Here is a 25,931-nt window from a genome sequence, read left to right on the forward strand (position 1 = left end):
TTTCAATACTGACAGAACATGTAAAAATAATTTTTTCTTTACTTGGACCTAAAAACATCTTTTCTCCTATTCTCATAAACATTTTTAATAAGTACCACACAAACACCTTAATATCCTTCATAAACATAAACAAAACTGAAATGGTACCTCAGTACTCTGGAGTAAATTTTTCCTTCTTCAACTAAATGCATGGCTTCCTCGTAAAACGGGCAGTGACAAAGGGACTCCAGGCTGTAGGTATGCCGTACTTCTCTGTGTTCTGCAAGCTAAGAGCACAGTGGGTTAGAACAGAATACAGGCTAGGTGCAGTGGCTCATGCCTGTAATTGCAACACTTTGGGAGGTTCGTTTGAACCCAGAAGTTTGAAACCAGCCTGGGTAACATGGTAAGACCCTGTCTCTACAAAAATCTAAAAAAATTAGTCAGGTGTGGAGGCATGCACCTGTGGTCCTAGCTACCCAGGAGGCTGAGGTGGGAAGATCACTTGAGCACAGGAGGCTGAAGTTGTAGTGAGCTGTGATTGTATCACTGCACTCCAGCCTAGCTGGCAAAAACAGACCCCGTCTCAAAAACAAAACAAAACAAAAGCCAGAAAACCAAAAAGCAGAATACACTGATATAAGATAAACTATAAAAGAAAAAATAGGATTTTGCTAACATCAAAATACAATAAATTTGATTAAACCATAAAAACCATTCAATAGGATTTTATAGCTAATAAAATCTGAATTCATTTTATTTCAAAATTGAGTTGTTAAAAAGAGTAAAACTTTTAACAAGCTTAGTTCATTCTGAATCCAATTACTTAAATCCACAGAACGTACAGAAAACCAATACTGTATCTTTTTTTTTTTTTGAGACAGGGTCTCACTGTCACCCAGGCTGGAGACAGTGGCAGGATCTTGGCTCAATGCAGCCTTCCCCCCCAGGTTCAAACGATTCTCCTGCCTCAGCCTCCAGAGTAGTTGGGATTACAGGCACGTGCCACCACACCCAGCTAATTTTTGTATTTTTAGTAGAGATAGGGTTTTGCCATGTTGGCCAGGCTGGTCTCAAACTGGCCTCAAGCGATCCACCTGCCTCAGCCTCCCAAAGTGCTGGCATTCAGGCGTCAGCCACCGTGTCTGGCCAGCAATACTGTATCTTATAGTTCACCAAAAAGAACAACTGAGGAAGCATTTTTTAAAAAGAGGAGGAGAATTTTATCATCCATAGATTACTTACAAGTATTATAACCTATGATTATAATAAAGCAAAACTTAGTACAAAAACAACAAAATAAGTTCAATGTTGCTATTCTAAGACATATTTCCTTGTATGTAGCTCTGATTGACTTTTGTATAACTGAAAGACAGTCGTGCTTTTGGCTAGCATAACAACTCTACATATGAAATTCCAATCTTCTGACAGTTCATTAAAAAACAATTGCAAACACTATAGAGTAACCAGCTAAGCAAAAAAAAAAACAACCCAGAAAACTTCTAGAAAACTTCTAGAGTGTTTTGTTTGGAAGAGACAGGATCTCGCTCTGTCACCCAAGCTGTAGTGCAGTGGCACAGTCATAACTCTGCAGCCTCAAACTCCTGGGCTCAAGTGATCCTCCTGCCTCAGCCTCCCAAGTAGCTGGGGCTACAGGTACGCACCACCACATCCTCTAATTAAAAAAATTAGGAGGGGGTCAGGTGCAGTGGCTCATGCCTGTAATCCCAGCACTTTCCAGCACTTTGGGAGGCTGGGGCGGGTGGATCACCTGAGGTCAGGAGTTCAAGACCAGCCTGGGCAACAAGAGTGAAACTCCGTCACAAAATAAATAAATAAATAAATAAATACAATACAATACAAGTTACAAAGCAAAAACAACAACAACAACAAAAACAAAGTACACAGGCAACAAAGAGCACAATGAATGTAATGGCACCTCACATTTCAATACCAAAAACTGAAATTTTGTCAAGCACTGTCTCAGACCACAGTGGAATAAAACTGTAAATCAACTCCAAAAGGGACCTTCAAAACCATGCAAATACATGGAAATCAAATAACCTGCTCCTGAATGAGCACTGGGTCAAAAACAAAAGCACGATGGAAATTTAAAAATTCTTCGAACTGAATGACAAAAATGACACAACCTATCAAAACCTCTGGGATACAGCTAAGGTGGTACTAAGAGTGAAGTTCATAGCCCTAAACGCCTACATCAAAAAGTCTGAAAGAGCACAAACAGACAATCTAAGGTCATACCTCAGGCAACTAGAGAAACAAGAACAAACCAAACCCAAACCAGAAGAAGAAAGGAAATAACCAAGATCAGGGCCGAACTAAATGAAATTGAAACCAAAAAATAAAAAATACAAAAGATGAATGAAACAAAAAGCTGGCTGTTTGAAAAGATAAATAAAATTGATAGACCTTTAGCAAGATTAACCAAGAAAAGAAGAGAGAAAATCCCAATAACCTCACCAAGAAAAGAAACAGGAAATATTACAACTGATACAACTGAAATACAAAAGATCATTCAAGGTTACTACGAACACCTTTATGTACATAAACTAGAAAACCTAGAAGAGATGGATAAATTCCTGGAAAAATACAACCTTCCTATCTTAAATCAGGAAGAATTAAATACCTTGATCAGACCAATAACAAGCAGCAAGACTGAAATGGTAATTTAAAAATTACCGATAAAAAAAGTGCAGGACCAGACAGATTCACAGGAGAATTGTATCAGACATTCAAAGAAGAATTGGTACCAATCCTTTTGACACTATTCCACAAGATAGAAGGAACCCTCCCTAATTCAACATCACCCTAATACCAAAACCAGGAAAGGACGTAACCAAAAAACAAAACTACAGACCGATATCCTTGATGAACACAGATGCTAAAATTCTTAACAAAATACTAGCTAATTGAATCTAACAACATATCAAAAAGATAATCCACCATGATCAAGTGGGTTTCATACCAGGGATGCAGGGATGGTTTAATATATGCGAGTCAATGAACGTGACACACCACATAAACAGAATTAAAAACAAAAATCACACAATCACCTCAATAGATGCAGAAAAAACATTTGACAAAATCCAGCATCCCTTTATGATTAGAACTCTCAGCAAAATCGGCATACAAGGGACATACCTTAGTGTAATGAAAGCCATCTAAGACAAACCCACAGCCAACATAGTACTGAATGAGGAAAAGTTGAAAGCATTCCCTCTGAGAATAGGAACAAGACAAGGATGCCCACTCTCACCACTCCTCTTCAACATAGTACTGGAAGTCCTAGCCAGAGCAATCAGACAGAAGAAAGAAATACAGGGCATCCAAGTCGGTAAAGAGGAAGTCAAACTGTCACTGTTTGCTGACAATATGATCGTTTACCTTGAAAACTCTAAGAAGTTGTCTAGAAAGCTCCTAGAACTGATAAAAGAATTCAACAGTTTCCAGATACAAGATTAATGTACACAAATCAGTAGCTCTTCTATACACCAACAGCGACCAAGTAGAGACTCAAATCAAGAACTCAACCCCTTTTACAACAGCTACAAAAAAATGAAATAAAATACTTAGGAATATACCTAACCAAGGAGTCCAAAGACCTCTACAAGGAAAACTACAAAACACTGCTGAAAGAAATCAGAGATGACCCAAACAAATGGCAACACATCCCATGCTCATGGATGGGTAGAATCTATATTGTGAAAATGACCATAACTGCCAAAAGCAATCTACAAATTCAATGCAATCCCCATCAGAATACCATATCATTCTTCACAGAATTAGAAACAATTCTAAAATTCATATGGAACCCAAAAAGAGCCTGCATAGCCAAAGCAAGACTAAGCAAAAAGAATTCTGGAGGCATCACACGACCTGATTTCAAACTATACTATAAGGCCACAGTCATCAAAACAGCGTGGTACTGGTATAAAAATGGGCACATAGACCAATGGAACAGAAGAGAGAACACATAAATAAACCCAAATAGTTTAGCCAACTGATCTTTGACAAAACAAACAAAAACATAAAATGGGGAAAGGACACCCTTTTCAACAAATGGTGCTGGGATAATTGGCTAGCCACATGTAGGAGAATGAAACTGGATCCTTATCTCTCATCTTATACAAAAATCAACTCAAGTTGGATTAAGGACTTAAGACCTGAAACTACAAAAATTCTAGAAGATAACACTGGAAAAACCCTCTAGACATTGGCTTAGGCAAGGATTTCATGACCAAGAACCCAAAAGCAAATGCAATAAAAACAAAGAAATAGCTAGGACCTAATTAAATGAAAGAGCTTTTGCATGGCAAAAGGAACAGTTGACAGAGTAAGTAGACAACCCACAGAGTGGGAGAAAATTTTCACAATCTCTGCATCTGACAAAGGACTAATATCCAGAATCTACGATGAACTCAAACAAATCAGAAAAAAAAATTCCCATTAAAAAGTAGGCTAAGGACATGAATAGACAATTCTCAAAAGAAGATATATAAATGGCCAACACACATATGAAAAAAATGCTCAGCATCACTAATGATCAGGGAAATGCAAATCAAAACCACAGTGTAATACCTACTTTACTCCTGCAAGAATGGCCATAATCAAAAAATCAAAAAACAGTAGATGTTGGTGTGGATGTGGTGATCAGGGAACACTTCTAAACTGCTGGTGGGAATGTAAACTAGTACAGCCACGATGGAAAAAAGTGTGGAGATTCCTTAAAGAACTAAAAGTAGAACTACCATTTGATCCAGCAAGCAAACAACTGGGTATCTACCCAGAGGAAAAGAAGTCATCATTCGAAAAAGATACTTGCACATGCATGTTTATAGCAACACAGTTCACAATTGCAAAATTATGAATCAAAATTGTAGAACCAACCCAAATGCCCATCAATCAACAAGTGGATAAAGAAACTGTGGTATGTATAGATGAAGGAATACTGTGCAGCCATAAAAAGGAATGAATTAACAGCATCTGCAGTGACCTGGAGGAGATTAGAGACTATTATTCTAAGTGAAGTAACTCAGGAATGGAAAACCAAACATCATATGCTCTCACTGATAAGTGGGAGCTAAACTATGAGGACGCAAAGGCATAAGATTGATACAGTGGACTTTGGGGACTTGAGAGGAAGAGTGGGAGGGGGGTGAGGGATAAAAGACTACAAATATGGTGCAGTATGTACTGCTCAGGTGATAGGTGTACCAAAGTCTCACAAATCACCACTAAAGAACTTATGTAACCAAATACTACCTGTACCCCAATAACTTAATGGAAAAATAAAATAAGAGATAATCCTGGTGCCTCCATATTCTGGGAAAATAACTTTATCTCCAACTTTCATGCTAACTGGTTCAATCTCTCCACTCTTTCCTTTAGAGCCTGATCCAAGAGCAACAGCTATTACTGTTGCTTGCAATACTTTTCCTTGAGATTTTCCTGGAAGCATGATGCCTCCTTTGTGTGTGTGTGTTGTTTGTTTGTTTTTGGGTTTTTGTTTGTTTGTTTCTGTTTTTTTTGTCAGGTCAGCCAGACAGTAGTGCAGTGGCACAATCACGGCTCACTGCAGCCTCGACTTCGTGGGCTCAAGTGATCCTCCCGCCCATTTTTAAATTTTTCATAGAGACGAGTGTTCATTATGTTGGCCAGGCTGGTATCTAACTCCCGGACTTAAGTGATCCTCTTGCCTCGGCCTCCCAAAGTGCTGGGATTACAGTCATGAGCCACAATGCCTCCTTTGATTGTAGTTTCTGCAGCACACCTTTCAACCAATACTTGGTCAGGGTGGAAGAAACTTCCAAATGCTTGTCCTGCCATGACTCCTGACACTACAGCTTGTACTCTGCTCTCACACCCAAAACATTTTTTTATTAAAAAGGAAGAGAGCAAATTAAAAAATCCAAAAAGCTCACTGCTCTTATGGAGATTCAATCATTTTACTTGATTCAATGTTCTCTGAATTTTTGCAAGTCTTTCATCCATTTTCAGAATTCTGAAAATTTTGTTTTTGACATTATTTGCTTTGTGGAGACTTTTGAATGTCTACGCTATAATTCTAGAAGTAACTCTCAAGGCTTTGGTTTTGGTATTTCACATGCAGCCAGTGCTGTGCTAATGCTTTCACTTGATTTATTTAATCCTTACAAAAGCTCATAAAGTAAGTACTATTATTCACATTTTGCTGGGTGCAGTGGTTCATTCCTGCAATCCCAGCACTTTGGGAGGCCGAGGTAGGTGGATCACTTGAGGTCAGGAGTTGGAGACCAGCCTGGCCAACATGGCGAAGCCCCGCCTCTACTAAAAATTCAAAAATTAGCCAGGTGTGGTGGCACATGCCTATAATCCCAGCTACTTGGGAGGCTGAGGCAGGAGAATCACTTGAACCTAGGAGGTGGAGGTTGCAGTGAGCCAAGATCGTAGCACTGCACTCCAGCTTGGGAGACAGAGTGAGATTCTCTCTCCCAAACAAATAAATAAATAATCCACATTTTACAGATGAAGAAACAGAGATTAAATTAGCAGGAACTTACCCAGAATCCCACAACTAAATGATAAAATTTAAACCCAGGCACATTATTCCAGAACTTAAGCACCAAATTATACCCTTCCTATCAGCCTTATCCAAAGAGCCAAGAGATAAGAAGTTTCAGCATCAGCAATATTTATGATATATAAATATGTCCATTAGGCCAGATGCAAAAAAAAAAGTATGAAGAGATGACAGTATCTCACAGTATATATTCTCTACTTTAAGTAACATTTCCCCTCATATTTTAAGGAATATATGTTATGCTAAAGGGCAAAGTCTTCTTGAGGCTAAGAAAACTAAACAGCTTTTTAAAAATAACTTAGAATGCAAATTCTTTAGATATTAAACAGTTTTAAATTTTTGCACCACTGTCAGAACAAACAGGACCCACATACACGTACTATTAGTATTCTCTGTTCTCTATTAGAGAAAAATCCTAAGAAGTAAACTGGGGGTCAGGTGTGGTGGATCACACCTGTAATCCCAGCACTTTGGGAGGTTGATGTGGGCAGATCACTTGAGGTCAGAAGCTCGAGACCAGCCTGGCCATGATGGCGAAACCCCGTCTCTACTAAAAATACAAAAATTAGCTGGGTATGGTGGCACACGCCTGTAATCCTAGCTACTTGGGAGGCTGAGGCAGAAGAATTGCTTGAACCTGGGAGGTAGAGGTTGCAAGGTTGCAGGGAGCTGAGATCACACGACTACACTCCAACCTGGGTGAAAGATTAAGACTCTGTCTCAAAAAAAAAAAAAAAAAAAAGAAAGAAAGAAAACTAAACTGGGCTCCAATTAAACCCTCTACATGAAATAATTTGTAACAATAATAAGAAGACAATCTAACAACAGGAGATTCCAGAGTTGAGTCTTGAATTATTGATCTATCTTGCTTATTTGTTGGTTTGGTTGAAGTAATCATTTAAAGAAGTCTCCTAAAATAGGACTGCAGCTGTGAGAATACATCATGTTGAAGATTTGATACTAGCTAACATTACTGACTCTTCAGAGACAATGCCAGTTCAGAAACATTTATTTAAATCATTAATCTTAAACTTTTTTAAGCAAAAAGAAACTCATTAAAACATTGGTTGAAATTCTCATTTCAGAATACATCACATAGGAAGAATTTTTCAACAAAATTCCCAAACATATTTTAAAAGGTTTTAGAAAAAAAATTAACATTTAAATAGAGCTGAGAAGTTATTTCAGAGGCAGCGGTCAATAATGCAGTTAATTTCAGCTATGGAACATGCAATTTACTATTAAAAGGGGGTCCTTTTTTTTACTAGCTGAAATTTCCTATATATTTTGAAATTATTCTTCTCCCAAAAGGCTACATTTTAAAAACTCACTTTAATATTTTCAAAAAGAAAAGTAATACTGTATTTGTTTACACCAAATCATCATCCTGCCTTTTGTTATTTCCCATATTTCACAAGTACCATAAATATGACCATAAAAGAAATCAAACAAGGCCTGGCATCGTGGCTCATGCCTGTAATCCTAGCACTTTGGGAAGCCAAAGTGGGTGGATCATCTGAGGGTCAGGAGTTCAAGACCAGCCTGGCCAATATGGCAAAACCCCATCTCTACTAAAAATACAGAAATTAGCTGGGTGTGGTGGCAGGTGCCTGCAATCCCAGCTACTTGGGAGGTTGAGGCAGGAGAATCACTTGAACATGGAAGGTGGAGGTTGCAGTGGGCCAAGATCGTGCCATTGCACTCCAGCCTGGGCGACAAGAGCAAAACTCCATCTCAAAAAAAAAAAGAAATCAAACAAGTCAACAACAACAGCAACAATAACAACAGAAAAATAGATAATTCCCACATATGAAGCAACCAGTGAAAACTGTGTTTGCGGATTAGCTAAAGATTTCAAACATCCTAAATTACTTCTCTTGGGCTCCATGAGGTACAAGATGGACTGAGCCTTATCCTCCTTGGCATGTAATGACTTTGCTAAATTTGAAGCAATGTTTTTTAAAAGACTTAATCCAGACCAGGTCCTCTGAATGACCATGAATGAAATGTCTGAAGTTTCAAGATTATTACAAGAAGGGACATGAAATAGGCTAAGTTCTATTTTAATGTGGACCATTTTATACATGTTTACATTTTCCTTTCAAATCAATCACCTAAAATTATAAATAAGACTTATAGTTAAAGAAAGCAGGCTTTTACCAATCTGTATCCCTTAACAGACAATAGGAACTTAAAACAGCCACCCTCCAAATTGGGTCTTCAATGATTCTCTCACCCTGGTTAGTCACATCCCATCCCACATTGAACAGGGCTAACCTGTGTAACCAACAGCACATTGTGGAAATGACAGAATGAGATTTCTGAGGATAGGTCAAAACAGTCACCACCTCCACCTTGCCCTCTCTTGGGTTACTCCCTCTGCAGGAAGCCAGGTGCCATGCTGTAAAGATACTCAAATAGTCCTATAGAAAAGTCGATGTGGTGGGAAACTTAGGTCTTCTGTTAATGGATAGCACCAACTTTCTATTCATAGGAGTGAGTTATCCTGGGAACAGATCTTTCAGCCCCAGTCAAGCCTTCATACTTTTTTTTTTTTTTTTTTTGAGAGAGAGAGAGAGAGTCTCACTCTGTTGCCCAGGCTGGTGTACAATGGCACAATCTCGGCTCACTGCAACCTCTGCTTCCCAGATTCAAGCAATTCTCCTGCCTTAGCCTACTAAGTAGCTGGGATTACAGGCGTGTGCCACCACACTGGCTAATTTTTGTATTTTTAGTAGAGACTGGGTTTCACCATGTTGGCCAGGCTGGTCTAGAACTCCTGACCTCAGGTGATTGCCCATCTCGGTCTCCCAAAGTGCTGGGATTACAGGCGTGAGCATCACGGATGGCCATGCCTTCATACTTTCATAGAATAAAAATTTTAAATGATAGATGTAGCCCTCTCTCCCTTTTCAGGTTATAATTATCCTAAATATTCATCTTTGTCGCTTTGTATATTACTATTGGTGTATTTTTTAAGCATATCACTATTTTTTATTTTCATTTAAGCCAACTATGCTGTAAGCTATTTAGACAAGATGTATGATTCACATTTTACACTTTAATACAAATTTCAGAACGTAAACTATATTTTCTATTGTTCAAATCCATATTTTACCTGAAATACAGTATTTATAAAACAAACAGCTCGTGCAACAAAACCAACGTTATTAGAAGAGTTAAATTATTTATTTAAAAAAAGGTGTTTTTAGAGACATGGTCCCGCTCTGTTGCCCAGGTTGGAGTGCAGTGGTATGATCATAGCTCACTGTAACATCAAATTCCTAGGCTCAAGTGATCTTCCTGCCTCAGCCTCTCGAACAGCTGGGACTACAGGCATGCACCACCACGCAAGGCTTTTTGTTTTTTAAATAGAGACAAGGTCTCATTATCTTGCAGAGGCTGGTCTTGAATGCCTGGCCTCAAGTGATCCTTCTGCCTCAGCCTCCCAAAATGTTGGTATTACAGGCATGAGCTACCACATCTGGCCAAAATTATTTTTTAATGGTTGTAGTGGAGCCAATTTTCCTCATTATGTACCTACAGGGAATTAGCACACTCTTATGGTCCTGGAATACAACAAAGAATGTGGTATTGATAAGTACATACTATATATAAATTCAGCCAAACATCCACATCCAAACATCCAAGATGTAAGACTGACTTTTGATTTTAACCTAAAATTTTGAAAATAAATTTAAAAATGCCCTCCAAACTACTGGTAACACACTCCTTTATGGTTTTACGCAGCAGGTTCCAGGAATTACAGTTTTCTGTGCTTCCTTAACTCTTTCTCTTGGGGTAGCCATCAATCATCTTGTTTTTCAATATAGCTCTTTGCATTAACCTGCACCATCTGCCTGGCCAAGTACCTGTCTCTAGCTGACATTACAGTTTCTTCATTGTTCCTCTTTGCAAACTTGCTCACTGCCTCAGGTGGTCTCTCTTGTTTTTTTTACCCTTCTCTTGCCTTTCTGTGAGTCTGTGTTTTGCTCCCAGTGATGATTCAGAATTAGAGGGTTTCTCCTGGTTTCTTTCTTTGTCCTTTGTCATGTTTCTCATTTTGTTGGATCTTTCTCGGTCAAGAAATTTACCCTTTCCCCTAGAACTTGGGCTGCTTTCCTTTCTGAAGATTTCTTTCTGAAAATTGAAAACTTACTTCTTGTTTTTCTGTATCTCTGTATTTATCATTATTTTCATATCTTTCCTTCCTTTCATATGCTCTTCCTTTGCTTTGCTTTTCTCTTCTTTCTCTCCTTTCTCACTGTGTCAGTTTGATCATTTTGTTGTCTCTCTTTCTTGTTCTCTTTGGGAATATTTCTCCCCATCTTTCTCCCTTTTCCACACTCTGTCACTTCTTTCTCTTTGGTCCCTCGCCCTTTGTTTATCTTCCTGTTCATGCCTCTTCCAATGGGAATCTCTATGACCGGCCTCCTGTGCCTATGAGAATCCCTTTCTTTCCGGTAATCACGGTCAGTGTAATGGCTCTCCTCGTCTCTGGATTGCTTCTGTTGGTGCTGATCTTCCCTTTTCTAGTGTCCTCTCAACGTTCGTGATCCTTTCGTGTGGTGTCTGGCACTGTGCCCTCTTTCTTCACTAGGTGACTGAGAGTGGTTTTGATTACTGTGGTGCTTGGGGGTCATTCTCAGGAGTCTCTACGACCTTTTCCCTTCTGCAGTTCACTCTAGTTTCTTCTATTTCATCATCCTCGCTGCTCTTAGCATCAAAGTCACTGTCTGCATCTGGGTTTTCCTCTACTTTCACATCAGTTTGAAGAATGCATTTCTCTTGTGGTATTCTGTTTTTTGAACTTACTTCATCAGAGTAGCCCCTTGATTTCTCTTCCTTTATACCAGATCTGGCTTCACAAAAGCTACATTTAGGTACTTCCTCTTCACCAACTGCTTGATTTAATAAGTGCCTATAAAATCCACTGAGATCTTTCTGCTTGGTTACATCCAAACATGCTTCCAGCACAGCAGCCCTCTTTTCTCTTTCTTCTTCAGCTCTCTCTTGCAGTTTTTTCTTATATGCAGATGTCACAAATGCCTCTTTATCATTAAACTCTCCCTTTTCCATTTCTCATTCTCTCTGTATTTCCTTTTCCATTTCTCATTCTCCCTGTATTTTCTTTTCCATTCTTTTTTCCTGTTCCTTTTTTCTGATCTCAACTGCTTTTAGCAAGTTGTGAATATACTTGGGCTTTCGGTCTTTCCCCAAAAGCAATTTTGGATTGTTTTCCTCCTTTTTTTTTCTGCATTTCATCATAAATACTGTCATATTCATACACAGTAGCATCTTCTGCAAGGGCCTTCTGGATTCCAGTTTGGTCTGTTTCATGGCCTGCTTCTTAGCAGCTTCTCTCTGAAGGCTTTCACTCATGGAGGTCTCATCATCATCATCAGAATCATTCCCAAACACTGATGGTTTTTGCAAAACAGGATGCAACTGCTGTGTTTTCTTTGGCAAAATAAGCCCATACTGCCTGCCCAGAATCACCATCTTGCTCCTGTATCCGCTGAACGTGGCCCTATTATTGGTGTAGTTTTTGGATTGCTATAAATAAGTGTTGTCAAATCAGAGGTGGATATAGCAAAAGCTTTCCAAGGTTCCATTTAGAGTACAAGTAGAGGTATCTAAATTTTTATTTTATTTTATTTATTTTATTATTTATTTTATTTTATTTTATATTATTTTATTTATTTTTTGAGACAGTCTCACTGTTGCCCAGGCTGGAGTGCAGTGGCACAATCTGGGCTCATTGCAAGCTCCGCCTCCCGGGTTCACGCCATTCTCCTGCCTCAGCCTCCCGAGTAGCAGGGACTACAGGCGCCCGCCACCACGCCCAGCTAATTTTTTGTATTTTTAGTAGAGGAGGGGTTTCACTGTGTTAGCCAGGATGGTCTCGATCTCCTGACCTTGTGATCTGCCTGTCTCGGCCTCCCAAAGTGCTGGGATTACAGGTATGAGCCAGTGCACCCAGCCGAGGTATCTGAATTATAAAAAATAAAATTTTCAGCCGGACACAGTGGCTCACACCTATAATCCCAGCACTTTGGGAAGCTGACGTGGGAGGATTGCTTGAGCTCAGGAGTTTGAGACCAGCCTGGGCAACATGACAAGACCCCAACTCTATTTTAAGAAAATTTTTTAAATAAAATTTTCTTTTTAAAGAGAAGCCTATGATTTCTCTATTAAACACGTATACACAATTGCAGAGTGGTAATTCTATAAAAAATGGAATCTACAGCTAAAAACTGCTCTCTGCAATATTAGTTTCTACCTATTAAATATCTTTAACAGATGGAAGGATTAGGAGTAAAATGTGACGGTATCCTAACATCAAAAAGACTTTCTGAACTTGAAAGAAAACATTGTGCTAAGTGAAAGAAAGCCAAATACAACATATCACATGGTATGATTCCACTTATAAGAAATGTCCAGAATAAGGCAAATTCATAGAGTCAGAAGGTATTGGGTGCCAAGTGCTGGGGGGTAAAGGGAGATGGAGAGTGACTGCTATTGGGTAGGGGTTTGTGTTTAGGGTGATAAAAATGTTCTGAAATTAGAAAGTAGTGCTGGCTGCACAACTATATAAACATACTATAAACCACTGAACTCTGTATTTTAAAAGGGTGAATTTTATGGCATGTGAATCACTGTCAAGAAAGCTGTATTTAAAAAAAAAAAAAAGCTTTTCATCTGTGGTTCCAAACCAATGTTTGGCAAAGCTTATACAGGAAAATCTTGTTAATCACTTTCACAAATGATTGATCTAGCTTATAGAAAAACCTATACCAGAAATTGTTTTAATCTAACTAGGCAAGAAACCTTTCTGGTAATCCTGAAAAGGTTTTCGAATGATCAAAAACTGTTTAACTTCCCAAACGGTTCTGATTCTATTAACTTAGTAACTTTCTTCATTAAAACAATTTTCCCCAATTTAACCTTAAGTGCTTGGCATATAGTTAAAAATAATTTAACAAACATTTCTTATAAAATAATTTATCTTGGAACATTCACATTCTGAGACCATACATTTATACCATGGAAGCATTCTTAGGGTATTTCTTGAATAGTAAGTCCTTTTTGTGTATATTCATGCATTTTGTTTTCCACAAGTATTTACTAATTTTTATTAAACCTTATTAAACAACAAAGTGAGTACAATGAACACTTAGCGAAATATTTTTTAAAGCTGCATATTAGAAAAAAACTTTAGAGCAATTAGGTATATTGTTCTTCACAATGGAAAAAAGTGCGAAGTGAATAGCAATTTTTCTCCTTACAAACCACCTAGGACATAGCATCTACTGAATAGAAAGACAAATATGTATATAATGAACAGTAAAAGGAAGAGGAAACAGCTTTCCCATAGAACAAGTAAATATATTCTGTCTATTGCAAACTTGTAAGTGGAAAAAATTTTTTAATGTAAACAATTAGGAGATGATACTGTAAGTGATGGCTGAAATATACACACATAGAAAAACCTTGAGAGAATAAAAGATATTATGAATCAGTACTGCTTTTAAAAAGGCAGATCCAAAGTTTAAGGTACAGGTATTGGAATAGCTAAAGCTTCCAAACTAGAGATAAAAGTCACACATCAGTTATAGATGTGTAATACTACTTTTGTGCATGTGTGTGTGAGACAGAGTCTCGCTCTGTTGACCAGGCTGGACTGCAGTGGTGTGATCTTGGCACACTGCAACCTCCACCTCCCAGGTTTAAGCGATTCTTGTGCCTCAGCCTCCTGAGTATCTGTGATTACAGGCATGCACCACCATGCCCGGCTAATTTTTGAATTTTTAGTAGGGATGGGGTTTCACCATGTTGACCAGGCTAGTCTCAACCTCCTGACTTCAGGTGATCTGCCCGCCTCAGCCTCCCAAAGTTCTGGGATAACAGTAAAGCCATTGTGCCTAGCCAGAGGCATAATACTATTTCTATGAAAAAAGAGCACCTAAAATTACTATATCCAAAATCTACTGTAAAAATGCAAATATTCTGATAAAATTGGCCACAGGTAATTTTTAAAGCTGTTTTAAGTATAAAAATAAAAACAAAAAGATGACCTCTTCGCAAGCAGTCTCTTTTGGTAAAAAATTTAAATCTCAGTGAAAAATAAATTATCCACAGATTTATAATTCAGTAATCACTACTGTTTACTTATAGTTAGCCTTTTTTCCTCTGCCTATATACTTATATATCACACACGTTTCTGTTTCCTTTTTACAAAATTATAATCATACAATCTATATAAAACTTTACATACTAATCTTTCCACTTAACATATGTTCCCATGTCATTAAAATTATTGGAAACATGTTTATAGCTCTATAACATTTCTAATTACAGATGTGTCATAATTTGGCATTAGATTATTTTCAGTTTTTCATTGTTACTAAAACACCACAGTGAATGTGTGTATGTGTGTGTGTGTGTGTATATACATATATATCTATATCTATCTATATATAGAGAGAGAGTTTTTTTTTTTTTTTTTTTTTTTTTGAGACAGGGTCTTGTTTTGTCACCCAGGCTGGAATGCAGTGACACAATCATGGCCCACTGCAGTCTTGACCTCTTGGGCTTACGGGATCCTCCCACCTCAGCCTCCTGAATAACCAGAACTATAGGCTACTCACTACCACATCTGGTTAATTTTTTAATTTTTTTATAGGGACAAGGTCTCACTATGTTGCTCAGGCTGGTCTCAAACTCCAGAGCTCAAGCAATCCTTCCACCTCAGCCTCCTAAAGTACTGGGAATACAGGCATAAGCCACTGCACCTGGCCAACAGTGAATATTTTTATATATATAATCTTTGAATCTGATCACCTTCTTAGAACAAAAATCTAAAAGTATGATTTCTGAACTAAAGAAATTGAACATCTTTAAGACTCTTGATATAAGTGGAAAAATTGCTTTCCATTAACATACTAATTTTCTTTAAGACTCTTGATATAAGTGGAAAAATTGCTTTCCATTAACATACTAATTTCTATGCCTCACCCATAATCTACAGTATATGAAAGTGCCCATCTGAACCATGTGTTCACAGGTCCATCTCCTTAAAGAGAGTGTAAGCTCCTGTAGGAGCTTATTTTCATGTTAGATTTATTCATTTTTGTATCCTGGCACCTACCACACGGTACATGCTAAATAAATAGTGACCGAACTGAATTACAGTATGATGACAAGACTGCTGTTTCCATGAAAAAAGAAACAGAAATCGTCATTAGGAGCACACATGTCCTACCTCAGCTGCAGAAGCAAAGGAATCCGTGGATGCGATGCTCAAGGTGTCTCGCAGGCCAAAGTCATCCACATTACCCTTCATGGTGATATCTGTATCTTTATCTTAAAAGTAAAAGGTGAGAAGTTCAGAAAGTGGTATTCCACATCATTGTGGTATTTCACATTCCACAGTTTGATTTTGATTTTTCCCCCAGTCTTTATTTAGACTACTAATGTCAAAAGGAAAACAGTAAGTATCCATTGATTAACTGAATCTGAAACTCTGTCAAGTAGGGGAGACAGTGTTACAAAGCAAATATTCATTTTTAATTTAAAAAGGAATTAAGCTTAATTTTTGATTAAAAGGGCTTTTTAGTACATAATAACCAGAGTTGGATTATCTACTATACATGGTAAAGTCAGCATATATCACAGCTAGTTTGAAACAGAGCAATTTATTTGCAAGTGGTTTTGCCCAAATTAGAAGAACTTTAAATCAACTATATTATTAACATAAAATATCCGGCCTGTCACTTGTGATAAGCTGATCAATTAAAACAATTCACGGCCGGGTGCGGTGGCTCACACCTGTAATCCCAGCACTCTGGGAGGCTGAGGCAGGCAGATCACCTGAGGTCAGGAGTTCGAGACCAGCCTGGCCAACATGGCAAAACCCCGTCTCTAATAAAAAAATACAAAAATTAGCCAGGTGCGCACCTGTAGTCCCAACTACTTGGGAGGCTGAGGCACGAGAATCGCTTGAACCCGGGAGATGAAGGTTGCAGTAAGGCAAGATCACACCACTGCACTCCAGCCAGGGGGACAGATCAAGACTCCGTCTCAAAAACAACAACAACAGCAACAAAAAAAAACAATTCAAGAAGATATTTGTGACTTTTTCAGGCTTTAATGAGACCTACTTTAAAAACTGAATGGTCAAAAACAATCAGACCTAGGTCCTTGATGTTTACTCTGCTTACCTGAGGGTCAAATATAAATGCCCCCAAAATTTTAAAAGGTTGAAAAAGTACAAATTCTTTGGAAATGGTTAATCTCACCCTATCAAGACAGGCTGTTAGCAACACTTGTCATTCGGAATGTGGGTATGAATATCCTCATGTACTATTATCAGGAATCTAATTGTTAATATTAAATTTTCAAACAAATACTTTCCTGCTTACATATGTGACTACAATGGAGAAAAGTGATAAACTTCAAATGTATCATAAGTATGAAAGAGCAAAGAATAAAACATACATAGATTTTTCTTATTTTGATTCTGAATCTGCTGAATTTGTCAGACACTATCTTCTTTAAAATGAAACTAGCTGGCTGAGGTGGCTCATGCCTGTAATCATCCCAGTGCTTTGGGAGGCTGAGGCAGGAGGATCACTTGAGTCCAGGAGTTTTGAGACCAGCCTGGGAAACACAGTGAGACCTCATTAAAAAAAAAAAAAAAAAAAAAAAAAAGCCAGGTGTTGTGGCACATGCTCAGGAGGCTGAGGCAGGAAAACTGCTTGACTCCAGGAGTTTGAGGCTGCAGGGAGCTATGACTGCACCACTGCACTCCAGCCTGGATGTCAGAGTGAGACCTTCTCAAAAAAAAACAGGAAAGAAAGAGAGAGAGAGAGAGGGAGAGAAAGAAACAAAGAAAGAAAAGAAAAGAAAGAAAGCAGAAGTCTCCTTGGCTTTGATTCATCCAAATTTTCATTTCACAATTTTTCCAAAATTAAAATTTATTACGTCTACTAGAAATCTGTCAAATTCTGTTTAAAACCCTAAGTACCAAAAAACACAACTTGTGACTCTACCCAGGAAGTATGGGTTTTTTTTTTTTTATTCAAAGCATCAATCTGGCTTCAATTAAATGTTTAAATCAAAAGTTGTAGAACCAATTATATTCCAAGCTCTAAGAGAGAATAAGCCACAATTGGTACAAGGTTCATTCCTATTAAGTACCAAAAATAACCATACATGTAACATATTTTTTTCCTACTTTATGTTTGGTGAGATCAGACTTTACATTTTAAGTATTTACCTTCCAAGTTTAAATTATAATTGTTTTCAGATGACGTTTACGTCAATTCTTTTAAAGTACCTAAAACTTTTCATCCTAAAAATCTTTCTACTAATAAATGACTATTAATGGGATAAAATCTGAGGTTAAATTATTCCATTATAAAAATATTTTAGAAATTTACATTTTTCCATTAAGCTAGAGAATAAAACAACATAACTGTTTCACACTTATAAATAAATAGCTATCAAACTGGTACTTTTGGACACTCAATTATCCAGAAAAACTCCCATAATTCTCTTTTCAGTGCATATTAAGGCTTTTTAAACACAAAGACACACACGCTGAGCTTTTATACAAAACTTAATCCTCGGCCGGGCGCGGTGGCTCACGCTTGTAATCCCAGCACTTTGGGAGGCCGAGGGGGGCGGATCACCAGGTCAGGAGATCGAGACCACGGTGAAACCCCGTCTCTACTAAAAACATACAAAAAAATTAGCCAGGCGTGGTGGCGGGCGCCTGTAGTCCCAGCTACTCGGAGAGGCTGAGGCAGGAGAATGGCATGAACCCAGGAGGCGGAGCTTGCAGTGAGCCAAGATCGCGCCACTGCACTCCAGCCTGGGCGACAGAGCGAGACTCCGTCTCAAAAAAAAAAAAAAAAAAAAAAATTAATCCTCGTGTACAACCTTCAAAGCGTTATCTTAATTATTTTCCATTCTCAGTATTTCACAAAAAGAAATCACAGTTTCACAATTTTCATTATGTCATGGCATTATCAGAGTGGGATTAAATTTTATTTTATTTTATTATTTATTTTGAGACAGAATTTTGCTCTTGTTGCCTAGGCTGGAGTGCAATGGCGCAACCTTGGCTCACCACAACCTTGACCTTCCGAATTCAAGCAATTCTCCTGCCTCAGCCTCCCGAGTAGCTGAGATGACAGGCATGCGCCACCACGCCCGGCTAATTTTGTATTTTTAGTAGAGACAGGGTTTCTCCATGTTGGTCAGGCTGGTCTTCAACTCCCAAACTCAGGTGACTCGCCCGCCTCGGCCTCCTAAAGTACTGGAATTACAGGTGTGAGAGCCACTGCACCTGGCCGAGAGTGGGATTAAATTTACAAGTCAATTAACTCTTGTTTCCATATGGCGTTTGCTATTTTCAGAGTAGAATACAGACATTTATCTAGTGTCACTTTACCTTTCAGACATTACCCATGAGATGTTAAAAGTCTGTTTTAGGCTGGGCGCGGGGGCTCACGCTTGTAATCCCAGCACTTTGGGAGGCCAAGGCAGGCGGATCACGAGGTCAGGAGATCGAGACCACGGTGAAACCCCGTCTCTACTAAAAATACAAAAAAATTAGCCGGGCGTGGTGGCGGGCGCCTGTAGTCCCAGCTACTCGGAGAGGCTGAGGCAGGAGAATGGCGTGAACCCGGGAGGCGGAGCTTGCAGTGAGCCGAGATTGTGCCACTGCACTTCAGCCTGGGCAACAGAGCGAGACTCCGTCTCAAAAAAAAAAAAAAGTCTGTTTTACTTTAGTCAACAGTAACCAGCTATTCAATGTCATCCAGATCAGTTACCATACTTTTATTTTTTTAAAAATCTAACAAAGAAAAATGGCTCACTTCCAGAGGAACTGGATTTACTCATTAAATCCAAGTCCATAAACCACAGACTATACCTCTTATTTCAGTAATTGTTATGATTCCTGGAATGGCAGCTAAATGATTACAAAGAGAAATAACACATCTGTTTTTTAGATATGACAATAAAAAGTATAAAGAAAGAATCTTGGGCAATATCCCAAACTAACTGCTTTCATGCATCCAATTAAATTTTAAAATACTCTTTCTTAAAAGTATCATCAACTCTTGGCCAGGCACAGTGGTTCACGCCTGTAATTCCAGCACTTTGGGAGGCTGAAGCAGGCAAATCTCTTAAGCCCAGAAGTTCAAAGCCAGCCTGAGCAATATGGCAAAACCCTGTCTTTACAAAAAATTAGCTGGTGCAGTGGCACACACCTGTAGTGTCAGCTACTTAGGAGGCTAAGTGGGAGGATCACTTGAGCCTGGGAGGCAGAGGCTGTAGTGAGCCAAGATTGCAACAACTATTCCAGCCTGGGTGACAGAGCAAGGGTCTGTCTCAAAACAAAACAAAACAAATAAAAAGTTTTATCAACTCGACTGTGGTCCTGAAAGACAGTGACAGCATGGAAAACTGAAAACCAAAGGCAGCTGGGTGCAATGGCTCATGTCTGTAATCTCAACACTTTGGGAGGCTGAGGCGGGAGGATCACTTGAGCCCCAGGAGTTCGAGATCAGCCTGGGCAACAGAGACTCCAGCTCTACAAAAAATTTAAAAAGTTAGCAGGGTGTGGTGGTGCACACCTAAAGTTCCAGCTTCTTGGGAGGCTGATGCGGGAGAATCGCTTGAGCCCATAAGTTCAAGGCTGCAGTGAGCCATGATCGTGCCACTACACTGCAGCCTGGGTGACAGAATGACACTCTGTCTCTAAAAAAAAGAAAAAAACCAAAGGCTTCATCTTAGTCAATATTTTCAGAAACTTCTGAATTTTTCTCAGCCAAAAAAAAAAAATCCTAAAACCACAGTGAAATATCATTACACACCTACCAGAATCACTAAAATTGGGGAAAAATGGTTATTATTTTTTTTTTGGTCGAGGATGTACGGTCAGTGGAAACTCTCACACACCACTGGTGGAAACAACTGGCAGAACCACTTTGAAAAGTTTGGCATTACCTATGAAAGTTCAAGATGGCTTTCTCTATGACCTAGCAATTCTACCCTTGGGTGTGTTTTACAGAAATGCATGCTTATATGCATAAGAGCGTTCACAATAATACTGTTTATAATAGCCCCAAACTGGAAAAAAAAACCAAATGTCCAAATATAGAATAAACAAACCGTAGTATATTCATACAATGAAATACTACACAACAATGAAAATAAATGAATTGCTGCTACATGCAGTAACATGGATCAAACTAACAATATGCTCAGTGAAGAATTATATGCAGAATTCATTCATAATGAAAAACTATTATTAAATTCACTCACGCAAAATTCAAAAACAGACAAAACTAAACACACTTAGTGATAAAATTATTTTTAAAAGCTAGAAGGTGACCGGGCGCAGTGGCTGATGCCTGTAATCCCAGCACTTTGGGAGGCCAAGGTGGGTGGATCACCTGAGGTCAGGAGTTCGAGAGCAGCCTGGCCAACATGGCGAAACCATGCCTCTACAAAAAATACAAAAATTAGCCAGGTGTGGTGGCAGGCACCTGTAATCCCAGCTACTCAGGAGTCTGAGGTGCGAGAATTGCTTGAACCCAGGAGGTGGAGGCTGCAGTGAGCTGAGATTGCACCACTGTACTCCAGCCTGGGTGACAGAGTGAGTCTCTGTCTCTAAATAAAAAAAAAAAAAAATAAGCTAGAAGGTAATTAGCCTGAGCATCAGGAAAGCTGCACTCCAGCCTGGGTGACAGAGTGAGACTCTGTCTCAAAATAAATAAATAAATAAATAAATAAATAAGCTAGAAGGTAATTAGCCTGAGCATCAGGACAGTTGCTCATTCTGCAGGTGACTGGAAGGGATTACAAGAAGACCCATCTGGAAAGTTGGCAATGTTTTACATTTTGCTGTACATGATAGTTACATAAGAATGTGTGATATATCATTGTACTTTTTTGTTTTGTGCACTTTCCTCTAAGGATTTAAATAGAAGGAAAGAAAAGAAAGCAATATCAACTATGTATCTTGGTCCCAAATAGCTGAGAGCAGAAAAGGCTCAATCAGAGCTTCAAAGGCAGGAGGAAGGAGGGTAAGACAATGAATGCTTTCTGTATTTCAGTGTTGCCAATGATGCTGTAAATTATTACCAGACACGAATTTTATAACCTGATTGAGAAAGCATCTATAATGATGCTAGATTCAAAAGTCAAAAGACTTGATGAGTGTTAAATATAACAGCAAATTGGAAATAATTTATTTGTACCCTGTAGTGAATACCAACAATAGTAGTAGTGTATAATGCCAAGTATATACCTCTCATAACCTTTTTTCTCTAGCTCTGCAACCTTACTTTGCTATTTAGTGATTGGTTTAGAATTTTAAGTGGGAATGTTTAAGTGGGGATAACCAAATACTTTCAAGAAGGAGAAGACATGGAAACTAAGGAATGTCTGCTATTTAATCGTAACAATAGAAAAGTGATGCAATTAATCAAAATAAACATTTAGTTTTCATTTATTTTTCACTCAATACTTGCCAGATACCAAGTTACATGCTTTACATATATTATCTTATTTTTAATTCCCACAATAACCCTTTGATGAGGTAGATTCTATTAGTTTTCTCATTTTATGTATCAGGAATCTAACGCACAGAGAGGCTAAGTAGCTGCTACATACTTACACTCTTAAGAAAGAGAATGGTAGTATTCAAACTCAGGTCATCTGATACCAGATGCTATGCTATAAAACTATGGAGCCCTGGTGTCCAATACAGTAGCTCCTAGTTACATGTGTCTGTTAAACACATGAAATGAGAAGTGCAGTAAGTGCAAAATACATAATAGATTCTGAAGACTTAGCACCAAAAAAGAGAAAACATCTTATTAAAACATACTGGGTTTAAGAAAATATATTATTAAAATTAATTTTATCTGTTTCTTTTGAGCCTTTAATGTGGCTATTAGAAATTTTAAAATTACATTTGTGGCTCACATTATATTTCTATTGGACATTGCTGTTAGAGCATTTGTTGTTCATATTTTAACTAGAGTGCAAAGAGCTTACAAGTTCTTTAGAAGACTCAGATTCAGCTTATAATTTTTGAGTCACTATTATGTGTCCAAGTATTCTAAGTGCTTTCACAGACTATTTTACTTGACATATGTAATCATTAGAGAAGAACAGCCTAATTATGTATATTGAGTTTTTGTAACTTGGGAAAAAAAGCCATTTTCTAATCAAATGGCTCCTCTATTGGTTTTCAAAGCTTTCCATTATCTCTGATTACCCTACCTATCCAATGTTCTTTTCCATTAATTACTTAAAAAAAAGGAAAAAATCTTTCTGCTTTACCTGAGGGTATGTTGACCATATCCCCACTTGTCATACAGTAATGTAATGGGTAAAAGCGTGGTTTCTGGATTCAGCCAGCCAGCATCTGGATCCTGATCCTAAGATTTGCTACTTACCACCTAGGTAAACTGAAGATAGCAATATTAATTTCCTAGAGTTGTTGCAAAAGTTAAATGAGATTTGTGGAGGCACAGTACTTGGTCCATCGTGAGCATAAAATAATTTTTGCTATTACTATCATTACCAAATGTACTCTTTATTCAAGCTTCTGGTTCCTCCTGTTTCTACTCTACATATATCCTACTCTCCTTCTGCTCCCTTGCCCCATGCTACTCACAAGCACATTTTTTTTTAATACTTAGTTCAAGTATTATCCCCTGTAAACATCCTTCAAAATTTATCTAATATTTTGCTCCTATGTAAGGCAGTATAGCAAAAGTGTTAAAACCATGGGTTCTAGAGCTTGAATTCCAATACTGATTCTGTTATTAGCTGTGTAACCTTGAGCAAGTTTCTTATCTTCTCTGTTCCTCAATATTCCCATTTGTAACATAACTTGAGTGGAGGGACTTTACTTTCTTTCCTTTCCCTTTTTGTTTTTCCTGGTGGTTCGTACAGTTCCCCAGAGATTACTGAACATATAACAAACACTTACATATTTGTTCATGTAAACTAAAATTTATTATTATAAATGGACCGTCCCCAGGACATGAAAATCTCTAGAGAGCCTATCACACAGTTACTCTGGGTCATTTTGCTTATGACTTTAACTTGTTTTCAGAACTCTGTTAAATTTCTTATGTTTCTTTTTTTTTTTTTTTCTTTTTTTTTGAAACAGAGTCTCGCTCTGTTGCCCAGGCTGGAGTGCAGTGGAACAATCTTGGTTCACTGCAACCTCCACCTCCCAGGTTGAAGCGATTCTTGTGCCTATGCCTCCCAAGTAGCTGGAATTAGAGGTGCGCACCACCACGCCTGGCTAATTTCTGTATTTTTAGTAGAGATAGGGTTTCACCATGTTGACCAGGCTGGTCTCAATCTCCTGACCTCAAGTGATCCACCTGGCTTGACCTCCCAAAGTGCTGAGATTACAGCTGTGGGCCACCGCACCTGGCTTATTTCTTATGTTTCTAATAGCCAGCCCTAAATTAACTGAACTTATACTACTATCTTGTAAACCTGAAATATGCAGCTTACACTCCTTAATGAATGATAATGAACATTAGATGTTCATTTTAGAAAGCTGTCCCCAAACTGGTTGACTATACATTAAATTTAAAATACTCTGTAAATTACCACACTGGCTCTCAGTGAAGTAGCTCTTTTTTATTTTTGGTAACATTTTAAAATAAGTAAATCTAAAATTAAAAAAAAATTTAAACTGTCTCAATCATCCAGAACTTTTAAAACATTCACTGTACACAGATATAAACGATAATATTCTTTGGAAGTACATTAAAACCATACTGTTTACTCTTAACTCAATTGTCACATATTCTAGGCCAAAAATCTGACTGGATTCAAGCCTTACCCTTCTTTCACAATCTCATAATTCACATATTACTTGAGTTTTTTTCCAAAGCAGGATTTGCTTTAAAAGTTTTAAAGAAAACTAGAAGTCCTGGAACTTGGAATTTCAGGCCTGGATCTATTTCCTTAGACCAATCCAAGTGGGTTTTCTACATTTCACTTTTGCCATCCCTAGGCACGTTCTATTTTCTGTCACTTAGAAAACACTGGGTCTATTTTAACCTCAGCAGATTCTAGTAGAGATTCCAAAGATGCCACTCTTCTTTTAAAATCCAGGCTGTCCACTGTAGATTTTATAACAGGAGCAACAAGAGGAAGCCTGCCAATTGTCTCAATGTCATCTGACTTCTATGTCAACAGCTTTTCTCCAGGTGATATTCAGCAGTTAAAATATGACTTGGAACCTTGTCCTTTCTATGCTTTTATTAACCATGGAAAAGCTTCTGCTGTTGACAAGATGAGCTATTTTCCAAAGAGAGTCTGTTATAATTTGTTTAAATAATCAAGTCTAGGAAACCACTGCTGCTCTTTGTTTATTCTGTATGACTATCTGCCCATACATACTGTGGATAATTTTTATTTTCTGATTTGTTTTAAAATGCTACAGTATAATTTGAGAGAAAGAACAAAGTTGAATATAAAAATCAGAAACAACATAATTTCAGAAAGTGAAAAACTAAGAGAGTTATGATATTTTCTTGATTTTTAACCTCAATGTGCCTCAATATTGAAAAGAGAAACAATAAAATCCACTGAAACAAAAGAAAAGAGAACTTGGGGCAGGTGCAGTGGCTCATGCCTGCAATTCTTGTGCTTTGGGAGGCTGAGGCGGGAGGACCACTTGACCCCAAGAATTCAAGACCAGCCCAAGCAACATACCAAAATCCCGTCTCTACATAAAATAAAAACATTAGCTGGGCGTGGTTGTGTGCACAATGTAGTCCAGCTATTCAGGAGACTGAGGCAGGAGGATCACTTGAGCCTAGGGGTTTGAGGCTGCAGTGAGTTAGGATCACGCCACTGCGCTCCAGCCTGGGCAACAGAGTGAGACCCTGTTCCTCTAAAAAAGAAAAAAAAAGTTATATACGATGAGGTGGTGGGAATAATAAAAAAAAGAAAAAAGGAGAACTTGTCAAAGTTCTTGATTTGTGATGACGTATAAAGTTTCATCCATGTGAAATAATATATGTACAAAACAGCCTGATATTACCCAAAAGAAGATTTCCACAATAGTTGTCTCTGGCATTCCCTATTTATCAAAATTTTTATATACTATGATTGACCAGCACAACAACTGTGATTCCTAACTGGGAAGTACAGCTGCCAATGCAAAGTGAGTAATAGAAGGAAAGGGAATGGGAACCATTCAAACACTTTAGAAGAGTAACAGCATTTTCTACACCCTTCCCTCTTTTGTTTAAAGAAGAAAGAAGTGACTAGATTAACCCAAACTGGAGCAAGAAGTCATTAAGATTAG

The 25,931-nt window shown here is 38.1% G+C and overlaps 1 protein-coding gene and 1 pseudogene across 3 annotated transcripts in view; both read right to left on the reverse strand.

The window, feature by feature from the left end:
- Positions 1–25,931, reverse strand: part of MIGA1 (mitoguardin 1) — a 96,988-nt gene that overhangs the window by 17,799 nt on the left and 53,258 nt on the right. For all 3 annotated transcript variants that reach the window (XM_012500378.2, XM_030825157.1, XM_030825156.1), the window contains 2 exons: positions 15,825–15,925; positions 148–266 (listed from right to left, as the gene is read on the reverse strand). In XM_012500378.2, the coding sequence (XP_012355832.2) occupies positions 148–266; positions 15,825–15,925 (220 nt within the window). The remainder of the gene's footprint in view (positions 1–147; positions 267–15,824; positions 15,926–25,931) is intronic.
- Positions 10,020–12,223, reverse strand: LOC101177732 (annotated as a pseudogene).

This window comes from Nomascus leucogenys, chromosome 12 (genome assembly GCF_006542625.1).
Source record: "Nomascus leucogenys isolate Asia chromosome 12, Asia_NLE_v1, whole genome shotgun sequence".
Taxonomy (NCBI): Eukaryota; Metazoa; Chordata; class Mammalia; order Primates; family Hylobatidae; genus Nomascus; species Nomascus leucogenys.